The 13551-nt window shown below is 44.2% G+C and overlaps 1 protein-coding gene across 2 annotated transcripts in view; it reads left to right on the top strand.

Moving 5' to 3' along the window:
* The window catches only part of LOC139540053 (transcription initiation factor TFIID subunit 4-like), a 39599-nt gene that overhangs the window by 23484 nt on the left and 2564 nt on the right, over positions 1 to 13551 (top strand). For both annotated transcript variants that reach the window (XM_071343590.1, XM_071343592.1), the window contains exon 14: positions 11774 to 11896. In XM_071343590.1, the coding sequence (XP_071199691.1) occupies positions 11774 to 11896 (123 nt within the window). The remainder of the gene's footprint in view (positions 1 to 11773; positions 11897 to 13551) is intronic.

Here is a 13551-nt window from a genome sequence, read left to right on the forward strand (position 1 = left end):
TAGTCAAGAGTACAGTGGCAAGATGTATAGTGTGTAAAAGATTCAAGGCAAGGGCCGGACAGCAGGTCACTGCGCCTTTACCAAAAGACAGAATAACGGAATCGCCACCATTTGAAGTCACAGGTGTGGATTTTGCAGGACCGCTCTATGTGAAAGAAAATGGGTCTGTGAAGAAGTCATACATTGCACTGTTCACTTGTGCTGTAACCAGAGCAGTGCATTTGGAACTGGTCTCAGATCAGTCAACAGAGAAATTCCTTTTAGCTCTAAAAAGATTAATCTCAAGGAGAGGATTATGCAAGGTAATCTACTCAGACAATGCAAAAACGTTCAAGAGAGCTGATCAGGACTTGAAAGAGCTGTGGAAGGCAATCGAAGAGCCCCAACTCTTGGCTTTCTTCTCAGAAAGGGGCATCACCTGGAGGTTCATCGCCGAGCGAGCAGCCTGGTGGGGCGGATTCTGGGAAAGACTTGTCAGGTCAGTGAAAACATGCCTGCGAAAGGTTCTTGGGAGAGCTTCACTCAACTTTGAAGAGATGTGCACAGTCCTGACAGAGGTTGAAGCTATTCTAAATTCTAGGCCTCTGACCTTCGTGCACAATGAAGTGGATGAACCACAACCCCTGACCCCAGCACACTTCCTGGTGGGTAAACGACTAACCTCTTTGCCTCCAAAGCCATTTCCAGCTGACACTCAGCACCCAACGCTAAACAAGGAGGACATGACACGCAGATGGAAGTACAGGCAGAGACTTGTGACCAGTTTCTGGAACAGTTGGCGAAGAGACTACTTGCTGGATCTAAAGTCAGCACACCGCTGTGATACACCACAGCCCACCCCACTGAAAGCGGGTGACGTTGTACTCATTGGAGAAGATAACACACCCAGACAAACCTGGAAACTAGGAAAGATTGAGGAACTGTTTCCAGGCCGAGATGGCCTAGTTAGATCATGTTCAGTTCGTACTGTTTCAGGGACTTTGTTGAGGAGACCTATTCAGTTGATATACTGCCTAGAGATCTAGATGAACACAGTTGTTCATCGGGGGGGAGGATGTTGTAACTTTAATGTGTTACAGAGTTAATGTTTAAGTTAATTCATTGAGCTGTATCTAAAGATATTTCTTTACTGTTATTTACATATGTAATTGTATTGGTTAGTATTGAATTACGCTTTTGACTGCAAGTTCCAGAATGCCTTGCGACAGGAAGTAGAGAGTGAACGCGCTAGTTAAGTGCAAATTACAGGTGATTATTTTTTGGCTCCTTTGCGCTAGCATCTTAGCATTGCTTTGTAGAATCTAAAGTTGTTAAATGTAACGTGATCAAGAATTATTACTAAAAGAAGCTTTCATATCAAACCCGACGTCCCGAGTCATTACTTTGAAGATAGTTATTCTATACCGGGAGGAGGGTTGGCCCACACCTGGTTTGGTGTTTGGTATTTTATTAGGATCCCCGTTAGCTGTTGCAAAAGCAGCAGCTACTCTTCCTGGGGTCCACACAAAACATGAAGTATAATACAGAACATCAATAGACAAGAACAGCTCAAAGACAGAACTACCTAAAAATAAAATGTAAAGGCACACACAGCCTACATATCAATGCATGCACACAAACTATCTAGGTCAAATAGGGGAGAGGCGTTGTGTTGCTTTATCTGTTTATTTGAGCAATATGAGATGGAAGGAAGTTCCATGCAGTTAGGGCTCTATATAATATACACTTTCTTGAATTTGGGGACTGAAAAGACTACTGGTGGCATGTGTGGTGGGATAAGTGTGTGTGTGTGTCAGAGCTGTGTAAGTAGACTATGCAAACAATTTGGGGTTTTCAACACATTAGTGTTTCTTATAAAAAGAAGTGACGCCGTCAGTCTCTCCTCAACTCTTTGCCAAAAGAGACTGGCATGCATAGTATTTATATCATACGCCTTCCGGCGCCGACCGAGATGGCCGCCTCGCTTCGCGTTCCTAGGAAACTATGCAGTATTTCGTTTTTTTATGTGTTATTCCTTACATTGGTACCCCAGGTAATCTTAGGTTTCATTACATACAGTCGGGAGGAACTACTGAATATAAGAGCAACGTCAACTCACCATCGTTACAACCAGGAATATGACTCTCCCGAAGCGGATCCTGTGTTTTGCCTTCCACCCAATACAATGGATCTGATCCCAGCCGGTGACCCTAAACAACGACGCCGTAAAAGGGGCAAACGAAGCGGTCTCCTGGTCAGGCTTCGGAGACGGGCACATCGCGCTCCACTCCCTAGCATACTACTCGCCAATGTCCAGTCTCTTGACAATAAGGTTGATGAAATCCGAGCAAGGGTAACATTCCAGAGAGACATTAGGGATTGTAACGTTCTTTGCTTCACGGAAACATGGCTCACTCGAGAGACGCTAACGGAGTCGGTGCAGCCAGCTGGTTTCTTCACGCATCGCGCCGACAGAAACAAACATCTTTCTGGTAAGAAGAGGGGCGGAGGTGTATGCCTCATGATCAACGAGACGTGGTGTGATCATAACAACATACAGGAACTCAAGTCATTCTGTTCACCAGATTTAGAATTCCTCACAATCAAATGTCGACCGCATTATCTACCAAGAGAATTCTATTCGATTATAATCACAGCCGTATATATTCCCCCCCAAGCAGACACATCGATGGCCCTGAACGAACTTTATCTGACTCTTTGTAAACTGGAAACCACACACCCTGAGGCTGCATTCATCGTAGCTGGGGATTTTAACAAGGCTAATCTGAAAACAAAACTCCCTAAATTCTATCAGCATATCGATTGTGCTACCAGGGCTGGTAAAACCTTGGATCATTGTTATACTAACTTCCGCGACGCATATAAGGCCCTCCCCCGCCCTCCTTTCGGAAAAGCTGACCACGACTCCATTTTGTTGCTTCCAGCCTACAAACAGAAACTAAAACAGCAAGCTCCCGCGCTCAGGTCTGTTCAACGCTGGTCCGACCAATCTGATTCCACGCTTCAAGACTGCTTCGATCACGTGGATTGGGATATGTTCCGCATTGCGTCCAACAACAACATTGAAGAATACGCTGATTCGGTGAGCGAGTTCATTAGAAAGTGCATTGACGATGTCGTACCCACAGCAACGATTAAAACATTCCCAAACCAGAAACCGTGGATTGATGGCAGCATTCGCGTGAAACTGAAAGCGCGAACCACTGCTTTTAACCAGGGCAAGGTGACCGGAAACATGACCGAATACAAACAGTGTAGCTATTCCCTCCGCAAGGCAATCAAACAAGCTACGTCCCAGTATAGAGACAAAGTAGAGTCGCAATTCAACAGCTCAGACACGAGGTATGTGGCAGGGTCTACAGTCAATCACGGATTACAAAAAGAAAACCAGCCCCGTCGCGGACCAGGATGTCTTGCTCCCAGACAGACTAAATAACTTTTTTGCTCGCTTTGAGGACAATACAGTGCCACTGACACGGCCCGCTACCAAAACCTGCGGGCTCTCCTTCACTGCAGCCGAGGTGAGTAAAACATTTAAACGTGTTAACCCTCGCAAGGCTGCAGGCCCAGACGGCATTCCCAGCCGCGTCCTCAGAGCATGCGCAGACCAGCTGGCTGGTGTGTTTAAGGACATATTCAATCAATCCTTATCCCAGTCTGCTGTTCCCACATGCTTCAAGAGGGCCACCATTGTTCCTGTTCCCAAGAAAGCTAAGGTAACTGAGCTAAACGACTACCGCCCCGTAGCACTCACTTCCGTCATCATGAAGTGCTTTGAGAGACTAGTCAAGGACCATATCACCTCCACCCTACCTGACACCCTAGACCCACTCCAATTTGCTTACCGACCCAATAGGTCCACAGACGACGCAATCGCAACCACACTGCACACTGCCCTAACCCATCTGGACAAGAGGAATACCTATGTGAGAATGCTGTTCATCGACTACAGCTCAGCATTTAACACCATAGTACCCTCCAAACTCGTCATCAAGCTCGAGACCCTGGGTCTCAACCCCGCCCTGTGCAACTGGGGCCTGGACTTCCTGACGGGCCGCCCCCAGGTGGTGAGGGTAGGTAACAACATCTCCACCCCGCTGATCCTCAACACTGGGGCCCCACAAGGGTGCGTTCTGAGCCCTCTCCTGTACTCCCTGTTCACCCACGACTGCGTGGCCATGCACGCCTCCAACTCAATCATCAAGTTTGCGGACGACACTACAGTGGTAGGCTTGATTACCAACAACGACGAGACGGCCTACAGGGAGGAGGTGAGGGCCCTCGGAGTGTGGTGTCAGGAAAATAACCTCACACTCAACGTCAACAAAACAAAGGAGATGATTGTGGACTTCAGGAAACAGCAGAGGGAGCACCCCCCTATCCACATCGACGGGACAGTAGTGGAGAAGGTGGAAAGTTTTAAGTTCCTCGGTGTACACATCACGGACAAACTGAATTGGTCCACCCACACAGACAGCGTTCAACCTCAGGAGGCTGAAGAAATTTGGCTTGTCACCAAAAGCACTCACAAACTTCTACAGATGCACAATCGAGAGCATCCTGTCGGGCTGTATCACCGCCTGGTACGGCAACTGCTCCGCCCACAACCGTAAGGCTCTCCAGAGGGTAGTGAGGTCTGCACAACGCATCACCGGGGGCAAACTACCTGCCCTCCAGGACACCTACACCACCCGATGTCACAGGAAGGCCATAAAGATCATCAAGGACAACAACCACCCGAGCCACTGCCTGTTCACCCTGCTATCATCCAGAAGGCGAGGTCAGTACAGGTGCATCAAAGCAGGGACCGAGAGACTGAAAAACAGCTTCTATCTCAAGGCCATCAGACTGTTAAACAGCCACCACTAACATTTAGTGGCCGCTGCCAACATACTGACTCAACTCCAGCCACTTTAATAATGGGAATTGATGGAAATTATGGAAAAATGTATCACTAGCCACTTTAAACAATGCCACTTAATATAATGTTTACATACCCTACATTACTCATCTCATATGTATATGTATATACTGTACTGTATATCATCCACTGCATCTTGCCATCTTTATGTAATACATGTATCACTAGCCACTTTAAACTATGCCACTTTATGTTTACATACCCTACATTACTCATCTCATATGTATAGACTGTACACTATACCATCTACTGCATCTTGCCTATGCCGTTCTGTACCATCACTCATTCATATATCTTTATGTACATATTCTTTATCCCTTTACACTTGTGTGTATAAGGTAGTAGTTGTGGAATTGTTAGGTTAGATTACTTGTTGGTTATTACTGCATTGTCGGAACTAGAAGCACAAGCATTTCGCTACACTCGCATTAACATCTGCTAACCATGTGTATGTGACAAATACAATTTGATTTGATTTGATTTATCAGCCCTCTGATTACAATTAAGAGCAAAACGTGCCGCTCTGTTCTGGGCCAGCTGCAACTTAACTAGGTCTTTCCTTGCAGCACTGGACCACACGACTGGACAATAATCAAGATTAGACAAAACTAGAGCCTGCAGAACTTACTTTTTGGAGTGGTGTCAAAAAAGCAGATCATCTCTTTATTACGGCCAGACCTCTCCCCATCTTAACAACCATTGAATCTATATGTTTTGACCATGACAGTTTACAATCTAAAGTAACAGAAAGTAATTTAGTCTCCTCAACTTGTTCAACAGCCACACCATTCATTACCAGATTCAGCTGAGGGCTAGAGCTTAGGGAATAATTTGTACCAAATACTATGTTCTTAGTTTTAGAGATGTTCAGGACCAGTTTATTACTGGCCACCCATTCCAAAACGGACTGCAACTCTTTGTTAAGGGTTTCAGTGACTTCATTAGCTGTGGTTGCTGATGCGTATATGGTTGAATCATCAGCATACATGGACACACATGCTTTGTTTATGCCAGTGGCAGGTTATTGGTAAAAATAGAAAAGAGGGCCTAGAGAGCTGCCCTGCGGTACAGAACACTTTACATGTTTGACATTTGAGAAGCTTCCATTAAAGAAAACCCTTTGAGTTCTATTAGATAGATACAGTGGGGCAAAAAAGTATTTAGTCAGCCACCAATTGTGCAAGTTCTCCCACTTAAAAAGATGAGAGAGGCCTGTAATTTTCATCATAGGTACACTTCAACTATGACAGACAAAATGAGGGAAAAAAATCCAGAAAATCACATTGTAGGATTTTTTATGAATTTATGGTGGAAAATAAGTATTTGGTCAATAACAAAAGTTTATCTCAATACTTTGTTATATATACCCTTTGTTGGCAATGACAGAGGTCAAACGTTTTCTGTAAGTCTTCACAAGGTTTTCACACACTGTTGCTGGTATTTTGGCCCATTCCTCCATGCAGATCTCGGACTTTCAACTCCCTCCAAAGATTTTCTATGGGGTTGAGATCTGGAGACTGGCTAGGCCACTCCAGGACCTTGAAATGCTTCTTACGAAGCCACTCCTTCGTTGACCGGGCAATGTGTTTGGGATCATTGTCATGCTGAAAGACCCAGCCACGTTTCATCTTCAATGCCCTTGCTGATGGAAGGAGGTTTTCACTCAAAATCTCACGATACATGGCCCCATTCATTCTGTCCTTTACACGGATCAGTCGTCCTGGTCCCTTTGCAGAAAAACAGCCCCAAAGCATGATGTTTCCATCCCCATGCTTCACAGTGGGTATGGTGTTCTTTGGATGCAACTCAGCATTCTTTGTCCTCCAAACACGACGAGTTGAGTTTTTACCAAAAAAGTTATATTTTGGTTTCATCTGACCATATGACATTCTCCCAATCTTCTTCTGGATCATCCAAATGCTCTCTAGCAAACTTCAGACGGGCCTGGACATGTGTTGGCTTAAGCAGGGGGACACGTCTGGCACTGCAGGATTTGAGTCCCTGGCGGCGTAGTGTGTTACTGATGGTAGGCTTTGTTACTTTGGTCCCAGCTCTCTGCAGGTCATGCACTAGGTCCCCCCGTGTGGTTCTGGGATTTTTGCTCACCGTTCTTGTGATCATTTTGACCCCACGGGTGAGATCTTGCGTGGAGCCCCAGATCGAGGGAGATTATCAGTGGTCTTGTATGTCTTCCATTTCCTAATAATTGCTCCCACAGTTGATTTCTTCAAACCAAGCTGCTTACCTATTGCAGATTCAGTCTTCCCAGCCTGGTGCAGGTCTACAATTTTGTTTCTGGTGTCCTTTGACAGCTCTTTTGTCTTGGCCATAGTGGAGTTTGAAGTGTGACTGTTTGAGGTTGTGGACATGTGTCTTTTATACTGATAACAAGTTCAAACAGGTGCCATTAATACAGGTAACGAGTGGAGGACAGAGGAGCCTCTTTAAAGAAGAAGTTACAGGTCTGTGAGAGCCAGAAATCTTGCTAGTTTGTAGGTGACCAAATACTTATTTTCCACCATAATTTGCTAATAAATTCATTAAAAATCCTACAATGTGATTTTCTTTTCTCATTTTGTCTGTCATAATTGAAGTGTACCTATGATGAAAATTACAGGCCTCTCTCATCTTTTTAAGTGGGAGAACTTGCACAATTGGTGGCTGACTAAATACTTTTTTGCCCCACTGTAGCTCTGAATCCACAATATGGCAGAGGTTGAAAGGCCATAACACACGTTTTTGGTTATGGTCAATAATATCAAAGGCTGCACTGAAATCTAACAGTACAGCTCTCACAATCTTCTTATTATCAATTTCTTTCAACCAATCATCAGTCATTTGTGTCAGTGCAGTACATGTTGAGTGCCCTTCTCTATAAGTATGCTGAAAGTTTGTTAATTTAATTTATTTACAGAGAAATAGCATTGTATTTGGTCAAACACCATTTTTTCCAACAGTTTGCAAAGAGCTGGCAGCAAGCTGATAGGTCTGCTGTTAGAACCAGTAAAGGCCGCGTTACCTCTTGGGTAGCGGAATTACTTTGGCTTCCCTCCAGGCCTGAGGACAAAGACTTTCCTCTAGGCTCAGATTATGGCCACTCCTATCTGTCATATCTTTAGAGTCAGCTACCATCCTCAGTAGCTTTCCATCGAAGTTGTCAATACCAGGTTTGTCATTATTGATCGATAACAATTTCCCCACCTCTCCCACACTAACTTTACAACATTCAAACTTGCAATGCTTTTCTTTCATTATAAGTTTTTTTTCATGCATGAATACAATTGCTCACTGTTTGTTGTTGGCATTTCCTGCCTAAGTTTGTCCACTTTGCCAATAAAATAATTGGCAACATCAAATGGTTTCGTGATGAATAAGCCATCTGATTCGATGACAGATGGAGTTGAATTTGTCTTTATGCCCATAATTTACTAGTACTCAAGTTTTTTTTCCATAATTCTTAATACAGTTTCTTCTTTTTGTTGAGTTTAGTCACATAATTTCTCAATTTGCAGTAAGTCAGCCAGTCAGATGTGCAGCCAGACTTATTAGCCACTCCTTTTGCCCCATCTCTTTCAACCATACAGTTTTTCAATTCCTCATCAATCCATGGAGCCTTAACAGTTCTAACAGTCCGTTTCTTAACAGGTGCTTGTTTATTAAGAACTGGAAGAAGCAATTTCATAAATTCATCAAGTGCAGCGTCTGGATGCTCCTCATTAATCACATCAGACCAACACATATTTTTAACATCATCCACATAGGAGTCACAGCAAAATCTTTTGTATGATCTCTTATATACCTTTTTAAGCCCAGCTGTTGGAACTTTGGCTTTCCTGGATATAGCCACTAGTGTATATTGTGATCACTGCATCCAATGGGGACGGATACAGCTTTAGAACAAAGTTCTACAGTATTAGTAAAAATGTGATCAATACATGTGGATGATCTTGTTCCTGTAGTGTTTGTAAACACTCTGGTAGGTTGATTAATAACCTGAACCAGATAATAGGCACTGGTTAGAGTGAGAAGCTTCCTCTTGAGCGGACAGCTTGATGAAAACCAGTTCAGGCCCCCAAGAAAGTAGACCTCTCTGTTTACATCACATATACTATCAAGCATTTCACACACATTATTATTTAGATTCTGACTGTTAGCAGTTGGTGGCCTATAGCAACACCCCAAAAGAAAAGGCTTTAGATGTGCCAAGTGAACCTGCAACCACAACACTTCAATAACACTTGACATATCTTCTCTGAATATATACAGCAACACCTCCCCATAAGCATTTCTGTCTCTTCTATATATGTTATATCCTTGTATTGTTACTGCTGAATCATCAAATTAATTATCTAAGTGATGCCTAGTTTAACACCTATGTCAAGAATAGGCAACTGGTTTTCATTCTCTCCTAATCAGGGACCGACTCAGACCTGAGACACCAGGTGGCCTCTGTCCAATCAATCTGTGACATACAGTTGAAGTCGGAAGTTTACATACACTTAGGTTGGAGTCATTAAAACTCGTTTTTCAACCACTCCACACATTTCTTGTTAACAAACTATAGTTTTGGCAAGTCGGTTAGGACATCTACTTTGTGCATGACACAAGTCATTTTTCCAACAATTGTTTACAGACAGATTATTTTACTTATAATTCACTATCACAATTCCAGTGGGTCAAAAGTTTACATACACTAAGTTGACTGTGCCTTTAAACAGCTTGGAAAATTCCAGAAAATGTCATCATGGCTTTAGAAGCTTCTGATAGGCTAATTGACATTTGAGTCAATTGGAGGTGTACCTGTGGATGTATTTCAAGGCCTACCTTCAAACTTAGTGAGTCTTTGCTTGACATAATGGGAAAATCAAAAGAAATTAGCCAAGACATCAGAAAAAAAATTGTAGACGTCCACAAGTCTGGTTCATCCTTGGGAGCAATTTCCAAATGCCTGAAGGTACCACGTTCATCTGTACAAACAATAGTACGCAAGTATAAACACCATGGGACCACGTAGCCGTCTTACCACTCAGGAAGGAGACGTGTTCTGTCTCCTAGAGATGAACGTACTTTGGTGCGAAAAGTGCAAATCAATCCCAGAACATCAGCAAAAGACCTTGACCTTGTGAAGATACTGGAGGAAACAGGTACAAAAGTATCTATATCCACAGTTAAACAGCCCTATATCGACATGACCTGAAAGGCCGCTCAGGAAGGAAGAAGCCACTGCTCCAAAACCGCCATATAAAAACCAGACTACGGTTTGCAACTGCACATGGGGACAAAGATTGTACTTTTTGGAGAAATGTCCTCTGGTCTGATGAAACCAAAATAGAAGTGTTTGGCCATAATGACCTTGTTATGTTTGGAGGAAAAAGGGGGAGGCTTGCAAGCCGAAGAACACCATCCCAACCGTGAAGCACGGGGGTGGCAGCATCATGTTGTGGGGGTGCTTTGCTGCAGGTAGGGACTGGTGCACTTCACAAAATAGATGGCATCATGCGGCAGGAAAATTGTGGATATATTGAAGCAACATCTCAAGACATTAATCAGGAAGTTAAAGCTTGGTCGCAAATGGGTCTTCAAATGGACAATGACCCCAAGCATACTTCCAAAGTTGTGGCAAAATGGCTTAAGGGCAACAAAGTCGAGGTATTTGAGTGGCCATCACAAAGCCCTGACCTCAATCCTATAGATTTGTGGGCAGAACTGAAAAAGCATGTGCGAGCAAGGAGGCCTACAAACCTGACTTAGTTACACCAGCTCTGTCAGGAGGAAGGGGCCAAAATTCACCCAACTTATTGTGGGAAGCTTGTGGAAGGCTACCCAAAATTTTAACCCAAGTTAAACAATTTAAAGGCAATGCTACCAAATACTAATTGAGTGGATGTAAACTTCTGACACACTGGGAATGTGATGAAAGAAATACAAATAAATCAGAAATAAATCATTCTCTCTACTATTATTCTGACATTTCACATTCTTAAAATAAAGTGGTGATCCTAACTGACCTAAGACAGGGGATTTTTTACTAGGATTAATGTCAGGAATGTGAATGTATTTGGCTAAGGTGTATGTAAACTTCTGACTTCAACTGTAAATAAATCATTGCTACTACAAAGTAGAAAATAAAACCAGCAATACTTGGGCCCTCCAGGCCTCTGGCCTATGTGATCAAGACTAGTTTCTAGGATGTGCAGAGAGGCGTAACCTGGTTCTGCCTCTACCAATTTAATTTCTCAGACAGACAGAGACCTGACCAGAGGCAATGTTGGCTAGGCCTACAGAGCCCCACTCTCTACCTTGTGCCCTCATATCTAAAGATACAATGCCCCCGACACACACACGCGCTCGCCTGCTTCTGGCCGCTGTTCCATCTTAACCTCCAGGGTCAGGTCTCAGCTCACTGTACCACATCACCAGTGTGTGTGTGCACCATGTGCAGCACTTCCCTTTCAATTAGCATTACTAACGTTGACATTAATGAGGACGTCAACGTCGCCTTGAATTATATCTTCTGTCGATTCCAGGCTCCTCCTTTGGAGAAGGCGGCTGTTTTAGTTTGCAGCACTAGCCTGCTGCAGAAGGATTTGTTTTCATGGCAGATGATAATAGCTCAATAATATGAAATGGTTGTGGTCAATGAATAGGCCTATTAGAGGGGTTTGTCCTGTATGATTTCTCGGTGCCGTTTTATAAGGCTACTGTACTTCTTTGCTCTGTATCACATCTCTCTTTTTGTAGATGACAACTGTCTCCATTCCAGCTGTTATGCCACCACTGATAGATCCTTTTCGGGATGTAAATCAGACAGGAGAGGTATACATGCGTGTGGCTCTCTCTTTCCCCTCTTAGATGCAGCAGGCGGAGCAGGCCCAGATCCGGCAGCGTGAAGCCAACCTCACTGCCCTGGCGGCCATCGGTCCCCGCAAGAAACGCAAGATGGACTCGCCAGGGGGCTCCACATCGGGCACAGAGGTAAGGGTCCCTAAAATGTGGCAGTGTGACGGTGCTGATATCCTCATTTTCCAAGGACTTTCACCCTCTGACTCTTCATCACATTACGGGCGGGAAAAAAATGTCAACTCGCTTTTGAAGTAATGCCAAAAAAAAATAAAGTGTGGATTTCTTTGCTCACAGTCGTACACCTGTCATCAATGCACATTCCCCCAGCACTCTCCCAATCCAGCAGAGAGCAGAGTGAATGTGACCAGAGTTGAGTGAAGGGGGTCAGCGTGGGCCTCTAGGCTTGTTGTGGGTGTCTGCACTGCTCTACCCCCTCTCCTCTCACCCTCTGAGAGGAGCCATAGATTTCAGCTCTGCAGAAATGAGCCTGAGGGGGGGGGGGACACAGCCTAGGGCGGCTGCAGTATGGGTGCCTCGGTCACACCCATCACCCCCTCCCACATCCAGCCCTGAGTTCTCCCCAAAGCGATCCCAGACAAAGGGCTCTGTGCGGGGAGAGAGCCCGGGATTAGGAGAGGGAGGGAATGCAAGCTTTAGAGGGAACATTTTAGGGAGGGGAAGGTGTAATAATGAACTTTGCCATGGTGAAGTCATCTGAACGGCTAGCAAGCTTGTTGGTCAGTTGTGTAGTTAGCTAGCCAGGTAGTTAGCTGGGTCGTTCCAACAATTCTGGGTGCCTTTTGAGAAGTCGGTAAATCATTTTTCTTAACACTGTGTCAAAGAGCACATTTTCAAATTCATTATAAACATGTTTTCCCATCAAGAGATTAAAAAAAATTATAATACTATAGTAAGTGCCTATTAAGTGCCAAAATAAAGTAACAGGGTCGACTGTCATCTTAATCAGACATAAATCCCCTTGTGACAGGGTGAATGGAAGCTTGTTGTGTGCAACAGGGAGTGGCAATTGAATGCAAGCTTCCCAAAAAATGAAATTGTTCAAGTGTCTAGCCTGTCTATCTATGGGTAACAAGGTTGACTTGACTTGACTTGAAATCTACACACTCATTGCACAGTATTCATATACAGATTAGTTACAAAGCAGGCAGCTTGGAGACAAGATTTCACGCCGGGATTCAATCCGATCGCCCCTTTTCGACTATGCACCTTGAAGGCAATCCTTGTGTTCACAAAGATTGCATTTGTCAGCTCAGTCAGATTTTTTAAAATTGAGATTTTCAGGAGCTCAATCAGAAGTGTTTAATGTCTTCCCGCTATAAGGCGGATCTGATCGGAATGAATTTGGCCTTTTTAAGTCAGAGAACTAAATAACATTTGTAATACGTTCTTCTCAATAGAGAAAGGTTATTTATCCACGGCCAACTTCCATGCCTAATGTGAACGGGTTTCCTGAATGATCAGACCGGTCAGAGTTATATCACACGGGGATCTTTGACTGATTTGAGTCGGAACGGTGATCTCGTGCTTCCCATCACGCTTGATTGGAGTGTCTCCACTGAGTGTGTAATGTTGGGCATTCATTGTGCCAGTATGGAGTACACACCCGTGTGTGTGGCGCGTGTGTGCAGGAGGTTACCACACCTGCAGGCTGTTAAGCTGTATAATGCTCTGATTGTGTTCCTGTATGGACCTGGAGCCTCATTCCTATCCTCCAGTGTCAGCTCCCCCCTCAGGCTCTCGGCACATAGAAGTAGAATATGGTACTA

The sequence above is a fragment of the Salvelinus alpinus genome, chromosome 15, assembly GCF_045679555.1.
Source record: "Salvelinus alpinus chromosome 15, SLU_Salpinus.1, whole genome shotgun sequence".
Classification (NCBI taxonomy): domain Eukaryota; kingdom Metazoa; phylum Chordata; class Actinopteri; order Salmoniformes; family Salmonidae; genus Salvelinus; species Salvelinus alpinus.